This window comes from Theropithecus gelada, chromosome 15 (assembly GCF_003255815.1).
Source record: "Theropithecus gelada isolate Dixy chromosome 15, Tgel_1.0, whole genome shotgun sequence".
Classification (NCBI taxonomy): Eukaryota; Metazoa; Chordata; class Mammalia; order Primates; family Cercopithecidae; genus Theropithecus; species Theropithecus gelada.
The window spans coordinates 49,566,167-49,592,488 of NC_037683.1; the positions used below are offsets into that span (position 1 = coordinate 49,566,167).

Sequence of the window (26,322 nt, forward strand, 5' to 3'; positions counted from 1 at the left end):
ACGGCCTAACCTCCTGGGCTCAGGTGATCCTCCTGCCTCAGCCTCCTAAGTAGCTGGGACCACACAGGCACATACCACCACACGTGGCTAATTTTTAAAAAGTTATTTGTAGAGATGTGGTCTTCCTAAGTTGCCCAGGCTGGTATCAAACTCCTAGGCTCAAGCGATCCTCCTGTCTCAGCCTTCCAAAGTGCTGGGATTACAGGCATGAGCCACTGCACGTGGCCAATGAAGACATTTTAATATGCACACCTTTGGATGCCAAGGATGTGGGGATGGATTTAAAAAAACAAAAACAACAACAAAAAACCTATTCTCAGAGTTGTTTAGTTTTTCCCCACCTAAAGGTGTTAGACCATTAGGTGTCTATATTCAGGCTTACTAAGATTCTCACTAAATTGAAGAATAATTTCAAGGTCACTCAGTTTAGGACACTAAATGCCTATTTATCTGCTCAGCTCTTGCATTCAGGGAGCTGAGAGTCTATTTACCAAGGCAACTCAAGTGACAATTTCCCTTCAAGGGCTACAGGCCCACTCAGGACACTAAATCATCTGGCAAACTGAAGAACAGGGAGCTTCGTAGGCTGGAAAGTAAAGGATTCCTAACAGAATAAAATATAAGCTGGCCTTAAAGGACAGGTAAGATTTGGCAGGAAGAGAGAAGAGGATATCCCAAACAAAAAAAGAAACACAGAGAAAGAAAGGGATAGGCATTATGGAAACCCACGTGGAGAGGCAGAGATTGCTAGATATGCAACAGTTACTTGGGATCAAAAAAGGAATAAGGTTCCAGTGGATGAAAAAGCTCAAACATATACTTGCATTGACATATACTTGTGTTGACAAGCTCTCAAGGCAGAACTTCATGTGGGTGTGTTTTCACCCCGACTTCAAGCCAGATTCAAATGCAGGCTGCTCCCACCCAAGAAGTAAAAACAAATAAAAAAAGATTAAAAAAAAATCCACCCACTCTTCCCCCTAAAACATCTTTACTGCAAAATCTATATGAAGTTTAAGTTTTTCAGAAGATATCTTCTAAAGATTTTCTTCTTTAACTACATATACACATTTTAAAAAGATTTGTATTCAAAGACTTTGCACAAAGCAGAACACTCAGGTATTCGTTTTAGTCTCTCACCTTCTGTTGAAATCAACCTGGATGGAATGATCTATTACAAGATCAGCAGGACAGACAGGGTTTATTTTCTCTGGATCTCCTCCTAACTTTTTCACAGCATCACGCATTGCAGCAAAGTCAACCACAGCGGGCACACCCCTAAGAGAAGAAAGAGAATAATGCAGAAAATAAGCCTTAAATGTGTGTAACTGGATTTTTCACCTTTTGCCTCCATTGATAATATTGACGAGGCCTTCCCTCATCAGAGGAGCTAACAATGGGTGAGACTTAGAAGAGTGAAAGTTTCTAAGCATATTTCCTCAGGCAGAAATCACATAGACAGTAGGTACCATAACTGGGTGGTCTCTGTATGTACAATGTTATCACTGTATTAAATTTAATAACAGCTATGGTCTAAATAGAGCAACGACGGGAAAGCTGGCACTTAACAACTCTGGAACTCTTACTGCTATGAGTGCTTCCCATTCACATGGTGGCTAGACAAAGACCTGGAGAAGACATTCAGATCACACCCTCAACTTTGACCAGATTTCAAGGAATGGATATAATTCAGAAAAGTTAGCTGTGAATCAAATTCATGTTAAATGAATCTTTCTCTCTTTTTTGCTTAAAAGTATAACGTTTTGGCGCTCTTCCTCTAGAAAAATGAAATTGGGTCTCTAGAAGCAATAAAATAACATCACTTACAAATGGAAATATAGTATCTCAACAAAGATGCTGCAATGGGGAGCAAGGATACCTAAAAATAGCAGGATGAGAACTGAGGCTTAACAGTTATGGTCAAGATTTGTGATGTGAGCTACAACATCTCCCCTTAGCAGACAGCACATCAGTGTTTCAAGTACAAGTATCTGACACCTGGTTTCCTGGGCAATACAATGCGGGAGAGAAAAGATTCCAAGATGGCTCTATTCCATGCTATTTCTTTCTTTCTTTTTTTTTTTTTAGAGACGGAGTCTCGCTGTTGCCCAGGCTGGAGTGTAGTGGCGCGATCTCAGCTTGCTGCAAGCTCCGCCTCCCGGGTTCACACCATTCTCCTGCCTCAGCCTCCTGAGTAGCTGGGACTACAGGCGCCCGCCACCATGCCCGGTTAATTTTTTTGTATTTTTAGTAGAGATGGGGTTTCACTGTGTTAGGCAGGATGGTCTCGATCTCCTGACCTTGTGATCCACCCGCCTCAGCCTCCCAGAGTGCTGGGATTACAGGCGTGAGCCACCGCGCCCGGCCCTCCATGCTATCTCTTTGACCTTTCCCTAGAATACCCAGGACTAGGATCTTTAAGAGCAAGGATAATGACCCTTGCCATTAGAAAAGGTGGGGTGTCTCAGTTTGTCTGAGACAATCCTGGTTTCCTCTTGCTGCTGGGGGCAATGACCCCCGCCTCCTTAGCTTTCAAAAGTGTCTGGATATGGGTATATGGGTAATAAATTATATAGTCATTGCACAGTGTTTTCGTTTGTTTAAAAGAAAACTTTTTTGAAAGGCTAACGAGGGAGGCAGAGAAGAGGAGAGTGAAGTGACATTAGGCTCACGTAAAGTCCTGTAGGATGACACGAGCAGGCTTAAATGGCACTTCTATGTTCTCATGCTGCATGACATTCCAGTGCAGAATATTTTCAATATCGTGTTTCTTCACCAAAAACTCATCACAATTCCGAATGGCTGCTTCCAGAAGAACTCTGATGGAAAATGGTAAGCGCCCTAAGAGTTAAGGAGAAAGCATGACAAAATAAACAAAACTCGTGAGACAACTTAAGAGCACTCTTTAAGGCTAATCTCTATATAAAGTTGATACGAGGCATCAGACTATTCTTCCACAAGTAAAGAGGGTAAAGTGACCAACAGTTTAAAATACATGGATATTTAATGGGTTGAAGAGATATTCAGGGCTGGGCATGGTGGCTCATGCCTGTAATCTCAGCACTGTGGGAGGCTGAGGTGGGCAGATCACGAGGTCAAGAGATCAAGACCATCCTGGCCAACATGGTGAAACTCCATCTCTACTAAAAGTACAAAACTTAGCTGGGCATGGTGGTGTGTGCCTGTAGTCCCAGCTACTGGGGAGGCTGAGGCAAGAGAATTGCTTGAACCCAGGAGGCAGAAGTTGCAGTGAGCCGAGATCCACACCACTGCACTCCAGCCTGGTGACAGAGCGAGACTCTGTTTCAAAAAAAAAAAAAAAAAGAGATATTCAGTGGTAGAAAACACCACAGACGAGGCCAAAATAAAACATTATTCTTTGGTATTAAATGGTTGTCTTGTCCTGGATTCCAACAACAGAAAGTTTCCCTTAAGTCATCCCATCTCACCATCAGTCTAGATTTTTATTGTATTACGTATTCTGTTTGTTTTTGAGACAGGGTCTCACTCTATCACCCAGACTGGAGTGTAGTGGTGTGATCACAGTTCACTGCAGCCTCAAACTCCCTGGCTCAAGTGATTCTCCCACCTCAGCCTCCTAAATACCAGGGACTATAGGTAAGCACCACCACACCCAGCTAAATTTTTTTGTATTTTTTGTGGAGACAGGGTTTCACTATGTTGCCCAGGCTAGTCTTGAGCTCCTGGACTCAAGGGATTGCCGGCTTTGGCCTCTTGAAGTGCAGGGATTACAGGCATGAGCCACCACACCCAGCCTATGTTAAATGTTAACAAGTAATGTATATTTATACATGTACATATACACAGAGTAATAGTTCTTATGAAAACTAATGCTCAAGAAATGAGAAAATAACCCCTTTACAAATGTTGTATTTAAGACCAAAGTATATGCATGTACATCTTTCAAAGGAAACAAAACCCTAAACCCTATGCAGCATAGCCAGTGGTAACTGGAGTTCCTAAAACAATATTAATTCATAAGAAAAATGGTTTTGTTTACTTATAAAAGTTCCATTTTGATATGTGAAAATTACTAAGCAATACTATCTGGAAATGTTATCTGGAAAAGACAGTGCAAAGGCAGAAAAAGGACGGAATTTGGAAGAAGAAAGACTGTTCTTGTCCTGCTTGTCTACAACCCACATACTTGTGATCTGAGCATGTGTCATTGATTCTTGGGCCTTAGCTTCCTCAGGACCTCTTATATTTTATAAACATGACCCAAAGGGTTGTTATTCAGATTAAATGATATGATACAAATGTATACTCTATAAAGTGTTATATAAATGTTAAATGTATGTAATCATTATTACCTACTTAAATTTGACTAATGTAGGAAAGGCATGTGTGTGCTTGTGCACTTAACCCAAGAACATTCAACTATTCTCTGCTACTCCCTCTTCAAACTCTCCTGAAGTATAATTAATTACATAGCCTAATCATTGTGCAAATGAGATTCCAATTGCTATCATAGCCATGTACCTACCATATCTTGGATCCTCCAATTTATTCAAATTGAAGAATTTCTTTCCTGGTTGTACAGGATCCAGCGGCTCAGCAAGGTGTGCAAATGGGTTGCTCATGATGACTGATGGCCACGTATTCCTGAAAAGAAAAGAGAACATTTAAACTCTTCTTTTGAAGCTGGACCTCATTTATACTGACAAGCATTTACCCTTTTCAACAATTTCAGTACACATTCACTTAATTATTTGTTATCTTTTTGAAGTAGGAGGATAGTGGAAGGTAAATGAATACAAGAATGATATTCTTAGCAAGTAAAATGGGCTTGTGAAAAGTTACTGTGAATGCTAGCCTTCACCTCTCAAGACAGCATAAAAACCCAAACTTCTTTTGCCTTATTTCTACAACTTTCCAACATTCTTCCACTGGCAGGAAAAAGTGAAATGAAGGACACATCTCATGGTCAATCTTGAATATATGAACAGACCTCTAAGCTGGTCTCATGTCCTGCATGGCAAGAGGTTACAAGCCCATAGCAGGTGACACTATGCAATTGTATAAAATTTGAACTTTGGAAGTGGGGAGTTAAGAGCAGTCATTTTCTGGTACTGTCCTGTGAATTTCCTGTTGTAACAATTTCTGCAGCATTTTGAATATACTTGAATGTCATAGTTAGAAGTCTTCCCAATTCATTTTTGCAGATGGTGGCAATGGTGCATTGATGTCGGGGAATGTTTAAAGCAGGGGTCCCCAAGTCCCAGACGGCAGACCAGTATCAGTCCGTGACTTGTTAGGAGCCAGGCCATATAGCAGGAGGTGAGCAGCGGGCAGGTGATGCAGCATTAAGGCCTGAGCTCACCTCCCATCAGATCACTAGATTCTCATCGGAGCGCAAACCCTACTGTGAACTGCGCATGCGAATCTAACTAATGCCCAACAATCTGAGGTGAGGTGGAACAGAATAGTTTCATCCCGAAACCATCCCCTACCCACAATCCATGGAAAACTTGTCTTCTATGAAACCGGTTCCTGGTGCCAAAAGGTTGGGGACTGCTGGTGTCACTCGTGTCCGTGTGAAGAGACCACAAAACAGGCTTTGTGTGAGCAACAAGGCTGTTTATTTCACTGGGTGCAGGGGGGCTGAGTCCGAAAAGAGAGTCAACGTACATCCAGATATGTACGTGCAGGTCACAGGGGATATGATGGCTTAGCTTTGGCTCAGAGGCCTGACAGTTGGTTTAAAGTACACTATGATGGCATAAAGGCCCCAACTCCGCAGATGGGTTTGGAGGGGGACCCTCTACCCCAGCTCTGGGCAGAAGTTCTCATGTATCTTTTTATAAACAAGGGAAGATGCCATTCTTTTCACCATATGGAAAAATGACTATTTCAAATCATTTAACTATCCATCTTAGAGCAAAAGACACTGGGGCGGGAGTCAGAAGGCTTGCTTTCTGGTCCTACCTCTTGGACAAAAAATTCTTGTATCAATCGATTCCTCAATATTCTTAATTTTAGGATATATTAGAATAGCTAACATTTCCCTGTTTAATCCCAGGGTTTTTATAAGTAAATATTTAAATATTTAACATGTTTATGAAATGACTGATATAAAATAATATATAACTGTAAAATGAGAAAAAAAAAACCCCACCATGGATAAAGGAAAGGACTGAGGGGATAGAAGGTTGGAAGTGTGCTTTGTCTCTATAGACAGGCCCCTATCCTCACAGGACACAAAACGGACTGGGCTTCTTTTAAGAGGCCTGGGACCTAGAAATCAGGACTGGGAGGAAAGCTTAGTTTTTACTATGTTTCTTTTAGTATAGTTTGCATTTTTAACTATGTACACACTCAACTTAAAAAAAAAATACCTAAAAATTTAAAAGAAATAGACATTTGCACATCTCCTCTGGCCAAAGTCTGGTAGGTAGTAGGTAGTTCTGGGGAGAAGCAGTTGATTGAGAAGCAGCCTGTGTCTTCCTGGATTGCTAGTGCAGGAGGTGGGAGGACATGCCAGAGGTACTGGTAATGGGCGCAAGACACTGAAGAGGAGACAGCCAGGCTGTTTGCCCAGCACCTCTTTCCTGGGAACTGCTTCTCCCACCTAGTCTCACATGCTGTATGCAGCAGCTGCCATTTGGTGGGAGAGAGGAAAGGTGTCTGACCCAATCTGGCCCAATCAACTTCCTTCTCTGGGGGTTCTGGAACTGAAACTAAAGAATGGGCAGCAAAGGCTACTGGAATACACCATAACTGTGTTTATAAAAGTATGTACCTTAGGCCATCTGCATTAGAATTATCCAGGAATCTTTCTTGTGAAAAATATAGATTCCTGACTATCCCCTGCCCACCCACTGAACCTGTTCAAGCATCTAGGTGATTCCAACACACGTTCAGCTTGAGAATCATTGGTGGGCACCGTGGAGTGTCACCAGGTGAGGCACTTAACACTTAATTCAGGAAGCAGAGAGGCAGCACAGAAGATACCGAAAAAGGGAGGGCACATTCTAAAACAGGAGTCACAATCAAAATGCCTCCAGGGCTCAGAAAGAGACCTGTGCACGTGAGGCAGGCTGCACAGGGACTAAACAGCCTGGGTGATCTGTGCCCATCTAAGCGGGCAGAGGCCACCTGGCTCCAGCCGAGAGGGTATGAAGGAATGCTTGCCCAGTGTTGAGAGATCATCTAATTTTCCAAGTGAGACTGGTAATCTAGATTTTTATATGAACTCTTGACTTATAAAAGTTGGCAACTAATTTTTTCTAAACTGTGAGTCTGTGGCATGATGGCAAAACCAAACACACCTGAGGGCCCTGTTCTATCAGCGGTGACAGGTAAGCAGGCGGGCAAGTGCATGGCAGAAACTGAAATGGAAAAAAGGGGTGGATGGATTAAAAGCTGAAGAGGCAAAATTTAGAGAAAATGGCTGCTGGGTGAATGGGAGAAAACCTATGGGGAGAAGAAATAAGGCTGAACTCCAGGCATGGAGGATTGACGGCTATTAGGACTGTTTTGGGAGGAAAGATGGTGGCTTTAGTTTTTGAGGTGAGAGTGCATGTAAGATAAAGTGCCACACAAATTCAAGAGATTTGTGACTAATTCTCACTCAACGAGCAGCCAATCAGGAGGGGGGGAAACCCTGTAAATAAGAAACCTGCTAGCCTGTCCGCAGAAGGAGAAGTTTACAAATCTGTGGGCTCAGAAAATGAAACGAATAATTCCACTGGCTGAAATTCTGAATATACTTAAAAAGGCAACAGTGCTACTCTCCCTTTCATTTGTCACCCATGCTATACTCCCCAGACTTACCTTTTCCACCCTCAAACAGTAGCAACGGCAACAATAAAACTGCTATTTTCCTAACTGGAAAAACAGAAGACTATCTCCACAGAAGCCAGAGTCTCTGCAGGCAGGGGAAGCTGTGGGAAACGCACACGGGACTGAGCAAGATGGGTCAATCACCTCTTTAAATGGCCTTAAGTGTCCGAATCATCCTATCTCTGTGTCGAGTCCTAAAGGAGCCAGATGCCCCAAGTCTGCCAAAATTTTTGGCAGTTGTTTATTTGTACCCATATTTGCCATTATGCAGTGGGGACCAAATGTGTCAATTTACTTCCCTGTAGCTACAAATGTCTGGGCCATAACACAAGAAGCCTCACATGATTCCTGCTACTCCCACCACGCTACAAAGTCAGCTGGTATTTTACGATGGATATAGTGACCAATATGTTGGCTCTTGGAGAAAATGGCTTGTTTTAAAGCGCACTACCATCTGCCTCCTTTTATCCTTGGAAGCTAGATAACTGTCTAGTTTCACTATATTAAGGAAGTAAATTCTATCTGCGGAAGGGAAGAGAAGAACCAGTTAGTTATACCAGCACATGCCAAGTGCTTTACACCGTCTTCTCTACCTGGCAACACCTCCATAAATGAAATCATATCATTATTCCCATTTTACAGATGAGGATACTGCAGCTCAGAGGGATGAAAAACCTTGCCTAACAGCATACACCAAGTAAGAGGCAGAGCTAGGTTTCAAACCCTGGCTCTTTCTGCCACCCTACACCACCTCTCTACCTGCAGCCACCCTGCTCTGACGATGCCTGCCATCGTCACCCGCCAGCCCCTAAAGCTGGGAAAGTCATGGGCAATCCTCGCACAAGAGACTCAGTTTTGAATGCTGCAGTTGCCTTTACTTCTTTCCAGGGGGCCCCCTTGCAATCAGGTCTGAGCCAGGCACTGTCACCTGTCTCCTGCCACTTTGTGCTGAGCCACAGGTCAGTAGAAAGTAACAGCAGCTCCATTTGGGCAACCAAAGACTAACTTTGTTTGGAAAACACTCCCTCCATACAAGCCTAGAGGACTCTGGAATTTGGAGCCACTTTAAGGTTCCACCCATACTATCACTTGTCTCAAATCTCCTGGTTTAGTAACTCCAAGAGAAAGCCAAAAACAATCATGTTTCAAAGAGGTGTGAGAAGAAAGATCTTTGGCTGGGTAATGGGTCTAGATCCAGAGAAGAATCCAGGCATCATGCCTCCTATGCCTGCCTTTCCCTGGCCAGACACTCATCCCATCCCTAATCCTTGAGTATTATCACTGATCCTTCAGGCTCCAAAAATAACCCCAACATCTGGGGTTTCATCTAGGAACCCCACCATTGGCCAGGAAGCCCTCCCTATGTCCCACATCCACATAAAGCACAGGTCCCACTCTTTCAATTCCTTTCTTATCTCCCACTCTCTCCTCCTGCTGCTTTGTTCGTGGCTCTTTTCTATTTTATCTGATCTTCATTCAACAATAAAGGATAGGAATGAACAAACGAAGACACCTAATGTGGATTTTTTTGGAGGTGGCGGGGTATCTAAATATATACAGTGTTTTTCTTTTTCGAAAGAGTGAAGAGTTAGCATATATCACACTATTTGGGGTTGCTGCTTTCTTTGTTCTATAGAATGAGATGATACTGCATGGTGGCAAGAAGAAAAAAGAAAAAAAAAAGGAAGGAAGGAATGGGAAATGGTATCTTTTAAAGTACAAGGTGGGGGCAATTATTCAGAACTTCTCCCTCCGGGACGCTTGTCAGAATGCTGAGGATGGCTGAACACTTGTCCCTGGCCACTGAATCAAGTAAGACAGATGAACAGTTCTTATACAAAAGGAGTAAAAATGGAGCTACTGTATCTGAAACCCTTGACTACATGTAGTTCACATTCTGAAAGTCAAGATAATTATTTGGTAGAGAAACAGTGTCTTTCAAAGCTAACCCATCCTGAAATACTAGCTGGGTGACTTGTACAGGGTCATGATTAGCACAGGTACACTCTATGCATGCAAGAGTAGGGGTAGGCGTGGACGGTCTGAACACCAGATTTTTAAAGGAGGTCACTAAAAAATAACAAATATTAGACAAAGGCAGGCAGAACTAGGGTAAGACATTTAATAAATAAGTCATGCTCCCAGTAAAAGGGTGGGAGGAGTGAAGAGCTGGGGTTCTTCCCCAACCACAGTCTTGCTACCAACTGACCTCTGGCTCAATGGAGGACACTTGCAGGTGCCTTGGTGTGGCGCCTTTTGTGCATACATGGCATGGCACCAACCTGTCACCATTCCCTAGGGACACCTTAACTTTAGGTGCTAAGGAGGTAATGAGACAGAGAATGTTGAGTTTTTGGTAAAGAGCCTTAGCAATCATATAGCATTCCTCCGAGGAAGACAGAGAAGCCCTGAAAAGCAACTGACTGCCTAGGGTCACAGGACTCATAAGTGGGAAAACCAGGAAAAAAAAAAAAATACTGAGTTTCCCTCCAATGAAATGCAAATTTCCCTCAGGGAGAAAAAAAAAAAGCTTAAAATCTTTCATAGGTAGAGTTGAAAAAAGTACTACTTAGGTGTATCACAGTCTTTTGGTGCTTCTGTGATATTAGTTCTACAATCACTCACTAAAACTTCCATGTGTTTCAGAATTCCAGAGAACTGACAGCTAAACTTTGGAAAAACAACTTAAGTTTAGGTTTCTGATGATCTGCCCTGGGTGCCACTTTTTTCCAAAAGACACACTAAGGGCAAATCAATTTTACTGACACAATATTGAATATACAATCTCTTACTCAGATTCAAGATAAAAAATGTTAGTAAAGGTTCACATTAAAGGATATGAGAATTTTAAAGTTGCAAAATAATATATATATGTATATACTAGGATCTGATTTAAGTGAAAAAAAAAACTTCAAGATCATTAGTGTATAGTCATTCATACACACACACCATTGCATATGCAAATATGCAAAAAAGAAAGACATAAAGTTAACATGGATTACAAATAGAATAACACATTGTATATAAGGGAGACTTTAGCTTTCTATGTTTTATACCCCTGTATTATTCAAATTCTATTTTTGATAAGCATGCATTCATTTACTACTTCTTAAAATACTGGAGCAGTCATTTAAACTTTGTACATAAATACCTATATTAGCACCTCTATAAAATGAGAACTTGACTTCAGCAATAACCTTTGAAAGAAAGAATTGTTCATAAAGTTCCTGGAACTACAAATGCAGGTCTTTCTTTAATAATGACTAGTGAAGATGTATTTAAATTTCTGACTATAACTCCAGATAAAGTCCACTTTACTCCCCTCAATATGTTCTTTGATATCCACCAACAGAGAGAAAGAGCTGTGAAGAGAATCCCTGAATGGCTCAAATTTAGCCTTAGATGAACAGTGTCACACCTCATTTGAGTCAAACAGGCTAATCCAAGTGGGGCCCTCCCTTCCCACCCCAACCCCAGCTCCCTTTCCAATCTCACAGCAGGATACCAAATTTGTTACTGAATCACATCTTCTTGGGTAGTGATAACTTTAAAAAATTTTACACTAAGAAATAGATACGGCCAGGCACAGTGGCTCACGCCTGTAATCCCAGCACTTTAGGAGGTCAAGATGGGCGGATCACCTCAGGTCAGGAGTTTGAGACCAGCCTGGCCAATGTGGTGAAACCCTCTCTCTACTAAAAGTACAAAAATTAGCCAGGTATGGTAGCATACACCTGTAGTCCCAGCAGGAGGCTGAGGCAGAAGAATTATTCAAACCCGGCAGGCGGAGGTTGCAGTGAGCCAAGATCACGCCATTGCACTCCAGCCTGGGTGACAGAGCGAGACTCCAACTCAAGAAAAAAAAAAAAAGAAAAAGAAAGAAAGAAAAAAATAAATTGATGCTCACTGTAGAAACAACAGAAAATGCAGGTGAGCAAAAAGAACAAAATAAAATCCTTTGTAATATCATGATTTAGAGTTTCATTTACCATAACTTTTAAATGCATTTGAATTTTTCAAAAAAAAAATGGACTAGACCTCACATTGTTTTGCAAATTGCTTTTTTTCCACTCAACAATAAACCTCAAATATCTTAATAGGACAATCGTGTGATTTTTACAGCACTTTTAACTATACCATAAACATCTATCCTTCAGATATATAACAATTTCCCTATTATTAAAAGACTTAGGTTGTTTCCAAGTACTAGCATTCAAACAATGATGCCTTGTATACTCACATCGTTAGTAGGTCCTTAAATCATTTCTTTTAAACAAATTTCTAGCTTTCAGTTCCTAGAAGAGAGCTGAGTGAAAGGATCTGCACATCACCAGGATGCCTGGAAAAGGCTGTACCAATTTTACGACCCTTCTCCGAGGCAGTGAGCAGAGGTACTCAAACCAGGCAACCAAATTCATATTTACCGTTTGCTAAGTTGAGACATTAAAAAGCCAATCTTGGTATTTATTTAATAGTTAGTTAAATTGAGTAATTTTCCATCTGTCTGTTAGACATCTAAATTTCTTCTTTTGTAAACTGCCTGTCTGCCAGACAGGTCAAACTGAGTAACACTAAGATGACCTCTGCTGATCAAATGTTCTCATCTCCAAGGGGACTTAACTGAGCTATTAATGTGGATGCCTCAGCTCTGTAACTCTGGAGAGACTGAAACTGTCTTTGGCCTCTACTTGGTCTTGAGATATGGTCAACATTTCCCTTTATGTGAATGACAAACAGCCCTAAAATCTGTTGACAATTTGACCCCATGCTTGGGTGCACTGTGAGCCTAGTGAACTATAGCAAGGAAAGGGGATGATTATCTTAAATCATGGACAAAATCCTATTTGGGGCAGTACATTTTGCTTATGAGTAACTCTACATTAAAATTTAAATATTAGGTTGGCAGCTATTTTCTTTCAGCATTTAGAAATATCAATCTGGGTTGACGCAGTGGCTCATGCCTGGAATCCCAGCAATTTGGGAGGCCAACGTGGGTGGATTGCTTGAGCGCAGGAGTTTGAGACCAGCCTGGGCAACATAGCAAGACCATGTTTCTACAAAAAAGTGAAAAAACTAGCCAGTCACGGTGTCCCACACCTGTAGTCTCAGCTACTCGGGAGGCTGAGGTGGGAGGATCACTGGAGCCTGGAAGATTGAGGCTGCAGTGAGCTGTGATTGTGCCACTGCATTCCAGTCTGGGTAACACATCAAGACTGTCAAAAAAGAAAAAAGAAAAGAAAAGAAAAGAAAAAACAAAAAAAAGAAATTCCGAACCCTGGCAGCAATCCTTGCGAACAGGTTTTGTGAGGGAGACTGCACACAGCATATGGATGGATGCTAAACCATCACTCTTGCTAGAAAACCATGTCAGACCATACACCCACCCAGCTGACAGGGAGTGATTCAACAGTAGCATTCAAGAGGAGTGCTATGTGATGATGTTTATCTATCATAGCCAGATTTGTAGAGATGTTTGGAACAGTCAACTTACTTTAAGCTAAATGCCAAGGATCAGAAAAAATAAGATTCTCCTTTTAGGGTCTCCACCCCATCTTTGGAATATATAAGTCTATGAATTTGCTACTTGTGTTATCAAAGTTTAATTTTCCTAAGATAATTAAATATTATACTTAATTACCTTATGATAAAGACAGAGGCATAGATATTAATGGGTCCCACAAGCAAGCGCAGGATTTCCACACAGCAGCAGGAGGATCACAGGAGACGAACAAACCCAGGCAGCAGAACTGTCAGCAGTGGGCTGGAGAGGATGAGGGTTTGTTTTTTTGTTTGTTTGTTTTGGGGGTACATATCAGTTTCCAGGGGAGCTTGTATAGTTTGAAAGAGCCTTCAGACAATCAACTGAGAATCATCTCTCTAAATCTAATCATCTAGTCTAAAGTACTGGCAGCACATCCCCCGATCCTTTTTTTTGGGCTATCTAAAGACACATAAAGAGTGGATTTAAAAAAATCTACACAAACAAAAGAAAAAGATTTCTCCTGTATTTTATGTGGTTTGCCCATCTGTTTTCCTCTCTTCCCACACCTTCTGAAATATACCTGTCTTGAACTGCCATGGCTTCCAACTCTAAAGTCAAAGTACTATCACTGCATCTCTAAGGTTCACTGCAGTTCATTAAAAAGGTTAGCTATATTTCATTTCTGTTTAAACAGAATTAATTGGCCCCACTCCTAAACTAACTTTTGTGTATCTAAACATCATGCTACTTATAAACAATATTTTTGTCAAAAGTAAAATTCCAAGGATATCTATGTGAATATAAACAACACCGAGCTCAGAATCATCATGGCCAGCAATATCACCAAGGCTTGTCAACTGGGTTCTTTCGTAAGAGGAGAGCTAGAAATATTAATTCTTTGTTTTATTTAATGTGGATGCATCTGGGAAACTGCACTAAATATCTCTGAATTTTCCAAGAAACCAGGTCATCTCTTCAATTATTTTAGCTGGTCATAAAACAAAAACCTTTTAAATGTGATACTTGTAACTAGAAAAACTTTGAAGGAGAAGTCATATGAGCAATTATCTATTTTTTGGAGAGAAACTGGGGGGAAAAGAGTGGTGCAGAAAGAATGGATTTAACAATATAACCACCTATGTGAACACGTTTTTCTTGAGCACTAAGTATGTGCAAGGCACACCATATGCTACAGAGAGGAACAAAATTCTGCCTCTATATCAGAAAGCTTTGCCATCTCAGAGCAGCTTGTCTCTTCTTGCTCAAATTTTAAGTTAGTGGTCTATTTTCATTCAGTCTTGTCTCATCCTGGATAACTAACCAGAATGTGCTATATACATGTCAAGATTAAAAAAGAAAAAAACTTAAATGGTCTTTAAATGATGGTTTTATTTTGAATTAGCCATAAAATTTTTCTGTGCCTCAGTTTCCAAATTTATACATAAGGTTGGTTAATGATCTAAAAAGTCCATTCTAAGTGAAAAAAATTCAATGATTCATTCATTCACATTTATGTTAACTGTCTATTATGTGCCAGGAACTGTTTTAAGTCCTGGGGATACATCAGTGAACAACAGAGTCCCTGCCCTCATAGTACTTCCATTTTAATGGAAGGAGACAGACTAAACAAATAAATAAATATACAAACAGAATGTCAGATGGTGACCCATTCTATAGATAAAGCAGGGCAAGAGCAGTAGAAAGTACACGGGCTTTGGGGAGTCAGTGATCAAAGAAGGCCTCATTGATGTTCAGCCACTGTGCCATTCAGGGAGGGGTAAGCTCACGTGCAAAGGTCCTGAGGTGGGGGCATGCCTAGTGGGTCTAAGGAAGGCCAAGGAGACCAGGGTGAGTGAAGGCAAATAAGCGGAAGACAGAAAAGGCAAAAGGTAGCAGCGGCCAGACCACATGAGGCTCTTCAGCCAATTCTGATGTTGGAAATCTATAAGCCAGGTGTACATCTAGATGTTTGTAGTTTATCAAAGTCGCTACTGTAAGGACTTTGATAAAGACAGTAATAAAGTGGCCACAGTAGGGATTTTGATAAAGACAAACTACAAAGCCCTAACTGTACATCTGGTTTGGACTATAGATTTCCAACATTAAAAATTCATTAAAGTTTGATATGAAATTAGCTCATATATGAAAATATTAGATTGCACTTAAAAAGTAGTTACTTCCTCAAGTCTAACCCTGTTTCCCTAAATTTCATTATTAAGTAACACTGGAAATTCTCAGGATGTATCACAAAAATGATCATGACTCACTCGGCAGATGTGCACAGCCACTGCCAAAAACAACAGGACTTGGGGAACCAGGGCCATGCTATAACAACGCCTGACCAGGCAGCCCCTGCCTCTTGAGGGCTCCCCCAGTTCTGGGCTCACTGACCAAGAAGGGGCAGAGCATCACATGCAACTCTTAAAAAGAAAGACTTAACACATACTGTAAGCTCATTTTAAATTAGTTGCAGCAGCACAAACTCAACGGAAATATTCACTTTTACTTTTTAGTGTCACTGTGGGCCAATATAAGCAGAGTTTCATAAAAAGTCTTAGTGAACTTCGACATTTATAAATTCCAGAGACAGGCTGAGAAAGAAAGTCACCAAGGGGTCATGAAACATTTGGCAAGAAAGTAAAGGAAGAAGTGGGGACATTGTCCTGAGAACCCGGCATCTGACCCGGCCCTGAGCCTGACCTCATCCTCTCCTCCTTGAGGTCTTCCTCAGCCCCTTCTCAGAATGTGGGCCCCCTACCCTGCAGCTCCCCATGGTCACCAGTCGGGTGTAGTACATGACACCTGCAGAGATCCCAACTAAGCCCTACTGCATGTAAGTTTTTTGGTTTTTTGGTTTGTTTTTTTTGAGACAGGGTCTCACTCTGTCACCCAGGCTGGAGTGCAGTGGCACAATCTTGGCTCACTGCAACCTCCGCCTCCCAGGTTCAAGTGATTCTCTGGCATCAGACTCCGGAGTTGCTGGGATTACAGGTGCCCACTGCCACGCCTGGCTAATTAGTATTTTTAGTAGAGACGGGGTTTCACCACGTTGGCCAGCTGGTCTCAAACTTCTGACCTCAAGCGATCCATCCATCTCGGCCACCCAAAGTGCTGGGGTTATAGGTATGAGCCACCGCACGCAGCCTGCATTTATGTTTTAAGAGGAGGAGAAGTAGTGGGTGGAGACAGCTATACTTTCCAAAAAAAGTATTACAAAGCAAGTCCAGTTGAGATCCAATCTTTAAGAAAGCTGCATGATTTCCTCAGGCTCCTGAACTTATTTCACAGACTGTGGCAACGAACTTTTCTAACTCGAACTTCAGGAATTAGGAATTAGAAAAAAAGGACGTCACCACAGGAGACTGGGTGTCTGGCTGCCAGAGGTCTTATAGGGCCATCTTTACCTCTGTGAATTCACCAAGTGTCTGAGGCCAACTATCCCCACCCCCTCACCAACCTGGTCTCATCAGGGCTGACTGAACTCAGGGATTATGACTCATGCTAATAAAATTCTCAGAGCTCAATATGTAAACCCATATATTTACTGATTTTACTTAAGAAAGGCAACTGTCAGGAGGACCTGAGGCTCCTATTTCTGACCAGCACATTCCTTCCCCGCAGCAGGATAGAAGGACGTTAGGAGCTGCAAATCTGAAGCCAGATGTAGGCGTGCTGAGAGAGGGAACTGGAACACAAACCCAAGTCCATCAGACTGCAGAGCCCAACTCTGAAGCAGCTGCTTCCATCCCAGTGACTCCCACAATGGCATGGCTGCTCTATTTCATTGGGTTGAAGGAGTGACAAATACTAAAGCAGCATTAGATCTTGATACTTCTGAGACCTGGGCCTTTCTATGTTGTCTGTGGGAAGAGACTGGTGTGGATTCATTCATACACATGACATTTACAGACCTGGAATGAAGGGATAAAGTCCCCATCCTCCTTCAGATGCTCAGACTGAGAACAGAGACTGTGCAGGACAAATCAGAACATCATGCAGCCCATGCTACAGGTGTGGTGGATGAGGGCTGATAAAGAACTGTCAGGGGAAAGCACCTAATCCAATATCAGAGCATCGGAGGGGGAGAGAAAGGCCTCTAGGGAGAGGTGACACCATGCATAAACTTCCCAGAATTACACAGAGGTAGGGAGTCACTGAAAGAGGAAACTGGCAGATGAAACAATACATTAAAGGCAAAAAAGTGTGACACTGCGGGAATCATACAGTTATTGCACATGGATAAGGTACCAGGTACATGTTGGGGAGAGCTAAGAAACAAGGGATCGAGCAAGGTCCAGGTTGCTGCAAGGTTTGAATTTTTACCAAAGGTAAGGAGGCACCCTTAAAAGATTCTGAGCTGTAATCATTAAGACCAGATTTGATTTTCAGAGATCATTCTGGTAGGTGTGTAGACTGACTCAGGGAAAGGATGCCAGACTGGTGTCGGGGATGCAGGTTACGGTGCTATTACAGTCATCGAGACAAGGCAATGAGGAGGTACAGGAGGGAACAAATCCAGGGAGAGTTATGAAAGCAGGACAGGCTGGGGTAGGCGAGGAAAAAAGAGAGGTCTCGAATAGCTTCTATGTTTCTCATTTGGGCAAACTGGCAGAGCCAATGAACAAGATGGGAACTGGGATGTTGGTTTTAGACATGGTGGATCTGGAATAAGATGTCCAGTGGGCAGCGGCATATATGGGCCTGGAACTTAGCAGGTTGGACTGGGACAGAAGCTGGGAAGAACAGCAGCAATGTTTAGGCATTATCCCATGTGTGCCAGGTCATTTTAGAAGCTCAGCAGCCTGGAGACACGTGATGAGTACCTGTGGGGTGCCACGCATCTAATCCAATTCCTCTAATGCAGACCCTTGGCAACTCTGTAACAAGGGCATCACCATCCCATTTTACATGAGAGAAGACAGGATCTGAGGGGTTAAGTATCTTGCCATGGTCTCATGGCTGGTAAGTGACCAAACTGGGAGTCAAACTCAGGCTCCTGATGTCAGAACCAACTCTCTTGCAACATGCTCCTCCCAACAGGCTGCACAAGTGATATCATTTTACAGTCATTTAACATATTGAGATCCAAAAAAGCAAATGCATTTAAAAAAATAAATCTAATTTTAAAACAATCTCCAAGCTCTAAAGCACTTATATGGGGATGAGATGGTAAACCTCATGTTCCCTGAAACATCCTTGATTTTGGCAAAATTTGTATGATAGATAACTTTTAAAGAATGGGTTGATGTAAATAATACAGGTATTATCCGCACTTAGGAAGAGACTGATTTCTTATCTAAGAAAATAAGGGTTTCTGAAACATAACATCCTTAAAACCAATCCTGAGGCTAGTTTTGATTCTGCCATTAATACAAAATTGTACCTTTCAAATGTCTGCCCAGCATAGCTCTTGTACATAGCAGATTCTTGGCAATGGCTTATATATCTTATCTGTTCTAAACCCAAAATTCAAACCTGGTGATCATGTAGGAGGATTCTTTCCTAGACTGACACCTCTTCTTCATAAACTATGCCACAAATTGCAACTTGCTTTGTAATTCCACAATAGCAGTTATAGAAAGGATGATGAGGATGCTGAATAATTACGTGCTCCATACATGTCTGTTTCATGAGCAGTGGCCCAGGCAAGTTACACTATCCCAAGATGGGCTTGCCCAGGATTCTCCTTAGATCAAGACAAGAGAATGAGAGAGAACCACACCAGCACTCATGTACAGACAGCCTTACTAATTCTTCCAAGGTGGATTAATTTTTGACACCAAAGATAACAGAACATGAGGAATCTGAGGAACAACTGGCTTCGAGAGTGTGATATTGTTTCAATAGGCCTATGGCATTAAGGGGCACAAGAACCTGTTCTGTCTCCCAAAGACAGGCTTAGATGCTTTTGCATCTTCACATATTCGCAACATCTAATCCCAAAGACTCTTGGTTTCCAATTGATTCTTAAAGGTCAGTCTTTGCCACCTGCTGCTGAGGGTAAGATTTCCTCTATATTCTTAAACCTCAGTTTACTTCTTTGCAGATTTTAGGTAACAATGTCTGTCTGCACTGCTCTGCCCAGATGACAAGGGCTGCTGGGATCATTAAACGAGGTAACACACGAAAGCACTGCATATTCTGGGAAGTATATCCCCATGAGCCACCATAATTCATGAGATTGCTATTGACTTACATATGATAAGCTCTAAATGTAGCCTGTTTCTTTTATTGAAGATTTAAATATACATTTTAAAACAAGTATTTAAAATACAGTCAATAATCACTCTTATCCATACAAGTGACCCAGTATTATTCAGTTTTATTTTTTTAGGTCTTTCTCCTGGTGGGGGGCGCGAGGTGCGAGAGGATAGAGTCTACGATTAGAGAAGACCCAAAGGTTCCAGATATATTTGTGAAAAAATGACAAAAGATCATTGAAAACGTTTTGTTTTTAGAAAGCTACCTTTTTATATTGGCTTGAATTTAAGACTCAAAAATGGCTCAAATTTAAGACTCTTTTCACCATGATTCTTTAAAATCTTTGAAAATCCAAACAGGTAAAAGAAAATTTTCTTGGTCCAGGTCATATTTGAACATTTTTCTTTTAATGTGAAATAGATTTCTTTTATTCTCAAAATTTTTCTCCAGTGAACTTAATCAACTCAAATTATTTTAGCATGTATTTCTTGAGTATCTTCTTTGCATTATGCATTGCCAAACACCAAAGAAGAAAAAAAGATAGGCACACATTCCTTCTCTTATTTGAAGACTGCAATCTAACAAGGAGACTAAGATAGGCACACAAATACAATAGGATAAGGGGCATAAGAAAACTCAAAGGAAAGAGACAGATACAAGTGGGATTCAAGAAAGGCTTTACAGAGAACTAGGAAGTGGAAGATGAATTTAGATGCACAGGCAGAGTAAAGAGCAAATAACAAAGTAGAGAAACAGGATAGCAGAGCAAGTGTTCAGGGACTGCTCAGCAGTTCAGTATGGCTGACAGCAGGGCAGAACAGTTTTAAGATTTTTGCTACAGCAGTCAATACATGCTTATTCCTAAAAGACCTAATAAGTGATTCTCATTAATTTATATAGTTGCAGATGAAGATGCCAACTCTTGCCAGAGGGAAAAAAAGATGATGTTGAAGAAAAGTACAAGGGAGGGGCCAGGCGCAGTGGCTCATGCCTGTAATCCCAGCACTTCAGGAGGCCGAGGCAGGCGGATCACCTGAAGTAAGGAGTTCGCGACCAGCCTGGCCAACATGGTGAAACCCCCATCGCTACTAAAAATACAAAAATTAGCTGGGCATGGTGGTGCATGCATGTAATTCCAGCTACTTTGAGGTTGAGACAGAAGAATTGCTTGAACCCGGGAGGTGGAGGTTGGAGTGAGCTGAGGTCTTGACACTGCACTCCAGCTTGGGTGACAGTGAGACACTGTCTCAAAAAAAAAAAAAAAAAAAGGTATAGAGGAAACAAAATCAGCCAATTATCACTGTTCACAGTCATTGAGACTGAGGGTTTATACTCTCCTCTCCACTTTGTATGTCTGAGATTTTCCATTAAAAATAGAGAAAAGGAAAAAAAAAAAAAAAAGAAATGAAGGCCAGTTGATCTAGGGAGACGGTCAGCTGATGGGGCCAGTTAACTGAAGTGAGAGGGCAGGCCAAGGTCGGACAGACTCTACAGGGGAAGCAGACACAGCACAATGTGACTATGTGGTCAATGTGCCTGTTTTTTGGTTCCCCAGGCCTCACACTCCTCACATTTCTCACTGCGAGAGAGTAGCTGGGGTCTGCCACCAGGTAAGCTGGTCGTAAGACTGTCTAAGAAAGATGGAGGAACTGTCCTCAACATACCAGGTGTAAACATACTGTAGAGGTTGATTTTGGTAATGACAAATATAGTATTTATTCATGCTTGAAAACCCCGATAAGCTAAAGTGAAGAAAATCTAAAAAGCAACTGTGCTCCATCACCAAGAGAAAAGCACTCAATGTTTTGGCGTATCTGCTGCCTTCATACGTGCAGGGAGGGGCACACGTGTACATATATGCACATGCTTTCTCTACTGAGAAATATAGAATCACAGGGAAATACTGCTGTGTAACATGCTTTTTTAGTTTAAAAACTATACAATAGCATTTTGTAACACCAGTGTAAAGGCTGCATAATAGCTTGCTAAGGAACACTTTGACCTAGTATTTCTAACCCTGGACAAGAGTCAAACGTTAATACTGTTAAATAAAATGTTTCAACTTGAGAGGCTCTCTCTTATTTTGTTAACATATACTAATCTTATGTATACAAGTTCAGAGCTGTGACATGAGAAAGTAAGTTTTTTTTAATTGGGGGAGGAGGATGGTGGCAACATTCCTATCAAATAACTCTATTTTCCTTCCAAAAGTACAGGTTGTTGAGATTTTAGGTTTTTTAGGTTGTAAAAGCAATATATGAATGCTACAGGCTATTCTCCCTTGTAAGATAGGCACACATCTGGTATTACGAAAAGTAACAAAAGTTCTCTGGCTTCCTGCTACCTCATTCCACTGCCCAGAACTGGCTACTGGTCTGTCTTCTAAACATTCATGACGCTACTTTAAATACATGGAATGGAATATGTAATGACACATGCACACAACTTATGTACACTTAGATGTATAAATATGCATACACACAGGTATACACACAGTGTACTCTACAATGTATCATATACATATATAACGAGGATTTTTTTTTTTTTTTTTTTTTTGAGATAGGGTCTTACTCTATTGCCCAGGCTGAAGTGCCGTGACACAATCATGGCTCACTGCAGCCTGGACCTCCCAGGTGATCTTCCTGCCTCTGCCTCCCAAGTAGCTGGGACTACAGATATGTGCCACCATACCTGGCTATTCTTTTTTTTCTGTATTTTTGGTAGAGATGGGGTTTCGCCATGTTGCCCAGGTTGGTCTTGAACTCCTGGGCTCAAGCAATCTGGCCTCTCTGAAAGTGCTGAGATTATAGGAGTGAGTCACCATGCCTAGGCCTTTCCATCCTTTTTTAACATTTCCTTTGTCTCTGCCCCTGGAACCAAGATAGCTCTTAGAGACACTACTAGTTTTTGCATAATAATACGCAAAATTCACACAATGGGTTAGACTGCAGGTCCATCCATCCCAGCATAACATCTGAGATGGCTTCAGGGAGGGAGTTGGGAATAAGACCCATATGTGGCTCTGTCCTCCAAACTTGACCACACTTGGCCTTTCTTTAAACAACCTACTATGGAGTCTTCTATGATTGATTCCAAATCCTCTACAGTTACTACTGCCTGCTATATCCATCTTGGAGACTCAAGTTTCTGGTATTCATGCATAAAGTCCTGAAGAATCTCCTTTTCCATAAAACTATCTCTTTGAAACATGGTTCTTGTTCTGATAGGCTAGGTCAGGAGTCTGCAAACTAAGGTCAGCACTTGTTTTTGTAAATCAAGTTTGATTGGAACACAGCCATGCTCGTTTGTTTGCATATTGTCTATTGCTGCTTTCATGCTTCAACAGCAGAGCTGAGTAGCTGCAATAGAAACTGTATAACCATAACCCAAAAAGCCTAAAATGTTTCACTACCTGTCCCTTTACACAAAAAGGTTGCTGATCTATATTTTAGAATATGATGAAAACATATTTTTTTCTTATCAAAAATTTTAGAGGACTTGAATCATACACCCTATATCTAGGATCTTTGTCTAGGCTAAAGAGTCTGTTTTCTACTAAGAAAACAAACCAAAAGCACCTTAGCTCAGACAATAGCAGTGTCAGCTGGCAAAGGTTTAACAACTTGAATTCCAGGAGGAAAAAAAAACTCTGATGTAGTATTTGCTGATTTCCATGGTGTAATTATTCCCACCATGGCTTATTTCAATCTAAAAAAAGGTGTTGCCACTGAACACGGAATTAGGAAGAGATATGCACAAACGCTAGTATAAGTGCCTTGGGACACTTACTATCAATGGCCTAACTCCTCATTTTAAAGTCAAAGACATTGAGACCCAGAGAAGGTGTCTTAACCCGAGGCTGGCCCAGTGACTGGCACCAGCTTGGAGGTAATTTCCCTGTGAGTCTGGCTGCCTCCCAGGAAATTACTTCCTACGTAGAAGGAAGAGTGGGGGAAAAGAAGGAAAAGGAAGTTCTTTGCAGGTACGTGGTGATACGCGTTGGTTTTTATCATCATCTTCACAGTGTGGGACTCTGGTTTCTTCAGCACATGCCTCTGAGGCACACTTTAGGTAGGGGGTACTGCTCTTCACATAGGACCAGCTTTCATGTACACTCTGACAACAGACTATCTCAATTAACCAGCAGTTATCTAAGCTATCAGACCATAATTGCCAGAAAGACAGGGACTGCATCTTTTGTGCTCACTACTTTCCTGGCATCCAGCACGTAACTGGACACATGAGAAAGAGGTGGCCAATAAAAATCTACTGAAAGAATGAAGGAATGAGACCCCATCACCAAAGTGGAATTTTTTAATACAAAGAACACAGCAGGTGCTCAGAGTTTAGATCCCATTTCCTTCTCCTGTGGAATTCTCCTTCTCACCTGTGGACTGTGCAACACACACAACATGCTCATGTGCATGCAACACTTCTCAAGTATCGGCCGTAGCATTTAAACTAATCCATCAGAGCACAAGAGGCTCTATGGATGAAGGAACAAAAGGGAGGATGGAGTCAGAAAATTTCTTCGTTCCATATATATACACGTAACATCTGTCTTGAACTTGTTCTAACAAGGCACAAAGCTAAGGAAAGAGTCCCATGAAGGACCTCACCTACCACACTGCAGGATGGTGGAAATTGCTTTTTGACAGGGGCTGAGGAAGCATCACTCAGAGTGATACACCTCTGAAAGTGGAAAGTGAAAGAACATCAAGACTGGGAATCATTATTCCAATAAACTCAAGGCTAATAACCATGCAACTGCAAACAGCAATGAACACGTGCAAGGGAAGGCAAAAGCATGCCTCCCTGTTCTTTGGGAAATAACTTCCTGACTACTTGGTAACTATCACACGAACCCCTACGCACTTGGCACGGTCTCCCCATTGGTACTTTTCTGAGCCCACATGTCCTGTTTGCCACATCACTGTTGTAATCCTGATGAACAGACAGGTCAGTTCTGCAGGCACAGAAACAACCAAAGGCATGTGTGAAACCGTGCTGACTTTTCAGGAGGCTGGCAAGGTTCATCACAGCCTCACAGGGGACCTAGTACATGGTTTCCAAAGTGAGATCAAACTTGGTTCCAGATACCAGAAGTTAACACTGTCCATGGCATGGGGTGGTGAGTGTTCCCATTCAGAGGAAGGATCACAAACAAGAAGCAGGCCCAATGAATGAAGCCTCTGAAGCATCCTCAAAGTGTGGTGCAGAGAACTCCTAGGGATCTCCAAGGTCAAAAATCACTTTCATAGTAATAAAACGTTACTGGCTTTTTTTCACTCACGCATTTTCAGGAGTATACAATGGAGGTCTCAAGAGGCTACATGATATGCGATACTGCAACAGACTGCAGAAGCAACTATCAGAACCAGCTGTCTTCAATTATGCTTGACATCAAAGAGATTTGCAAAAATGTAAAACAATGCCATTCTTCTCAATAATTTTCTGTTTTGGAAAATATAGTTCTTTTTCATAAAAATAGGCAATATTAAGATATAATTAGCTCATTATTCTTTTTAAATGAATTATTAAATATAGTAGAAATTTCTGTCTTACACATTATAAATATGGATAGATATAACTCACATAAAAGCTCCTTAAGATACTAATTTTTAAGAGGGTAAAGGGGTACTGAGTCCCAAAAAAGTTTGGGGACTTCTGTCCTAGAGGTTGCCCCCCAGGGAAGAGAATTATGTGTGTTGCAAGAAGGAAGATGCCATTACGATGTGCTAGCTAAACGTGGAAAAAAATGACTCGGTCATAACTGCAACCCAAGCTCCTTTCTGGATCTCTGAATCTATCAGGGTGGGCTCTGTGTTCAAGCCTCCCACGTAAGGGTCTCTTCCCCCTCATCCCATTTTCCCTTTACCCCTTGGAGTGCATTCCCGGATCTGCCCGCACAACTTTAGCAAGCGTTTCCCCACCCAGCTAGCCGGGCCTGGGCGATGACTCTCAGTGCGGGCCTCACAGCCTCGGGGTTAGGACTCCCAGGATCGGCCGCACACCCTAGACAAGGACTTTCAGGACAGCACGCACAGCCAAGGCTAAGAGGGTCTAGGAAAGCCATTTCCAATCCCTGGTCCCTCTCTTCGGCATGACATAGACTGGGGACTGGGGGGACGTCAGTCGCCAGAAACACGTCCCCGATTCTCCTCTCAGCCTCCACAAGCTCGCCTCCGAGTCCCCCGGGCCGCACTGCCTCAGGCACCTCGGTAAAGGCCCGCACCGACTCCCGAGGGATACAGGGTGGACGGCGCTCCCGCCTGGGGACGTGGGCCGGGCAACGTCGGTACTCACCTCCGACTGCACGGTGGGACTCCCGAGACCGGCGCACCAGACCCAACGAGCGGGACGCGTCCCCGTGCGTTGCGCGGTCTCAGCTGCCGCCTCCACGCTCCGCCCCCTCTCGCCCCCGGGGCCGCCGCGCGATGGGCGGAGCAGGGGCGGGACTGGCGGGCAGCGAGCCGAGGAAGGGGCGGAGCCTGCGGGCGCCCTCGCGGGCCCGGAGGACTTCGCCCGGGGCAGGAGTCGAGGGTTGCGAAAGGCTCCTCCGTAGGATGTGGGAGAGCTGATCCCTCCGCCCGGTCCGCTTCTGCCAGCCTGAGTCCTGGGACGAGGGTGTCTTGCTCACTTTGGGGCTTAGCATTCCTAACGTCCAGCCGGCGTTAGGAAGTGACCAAAGGGTAGGGAAGAAATGGAATTATTTAAAAAACATGATTTGGCCATAACTGCAGAGGTTTCATGTACTGCAGAGGTTTCATGCAGAGGTTTCATGTACGTGTGGTCACTTCGTCCGCCTCCCTTCTCACTTTGTCCCTCCCCAC

General features: G+C 42.4%; 1 protein-coding gene across 4 annotated transcripts in view; it reads right to left on the reverse strand.

The window, feature by feature from the left end:
* ACO1 (aconitase 1) overlaps nt 1-25,928 on the reverse strand; it is a 68,382-nt gene extending 42,454 nt beyond the window's left edge. For 2 of the 4 annotated variants that reach the window (XM_025359389.1, XM_025359391.1), the window contains exons 1-4: nt 25,796-25,922; nt 4,508-4,626; nt 2,673-2,841; nt 1,141-1,278 (exon numbers count right to left, since the gene is read on the reverse strand). In XM_025359389.1, the coding sequence (XP_025215174.1) occupies nt 1,141-1,278; nt 2,673-2,841; nt 4,508-4,604 (404 nt within the window). In that variant the 5' untranslated portion in view covers nt 4,605-4,626; nt 25,796-25,922. Of the gene's footprint in view, nt 1-1,140; nt 1,279-2,672; nt 2,842-4,507; nt 4,627-24,108; nt 24,182-25,795 lie in introns of all 4 variants that reach the window. The other 2 variants (XM_025359388.1, XM_025359390.1) reach the window with 2 other exon arrangements.
* Between the last annotated feature and the right edge of the window lie 394 nt (nt 25,929-26,322).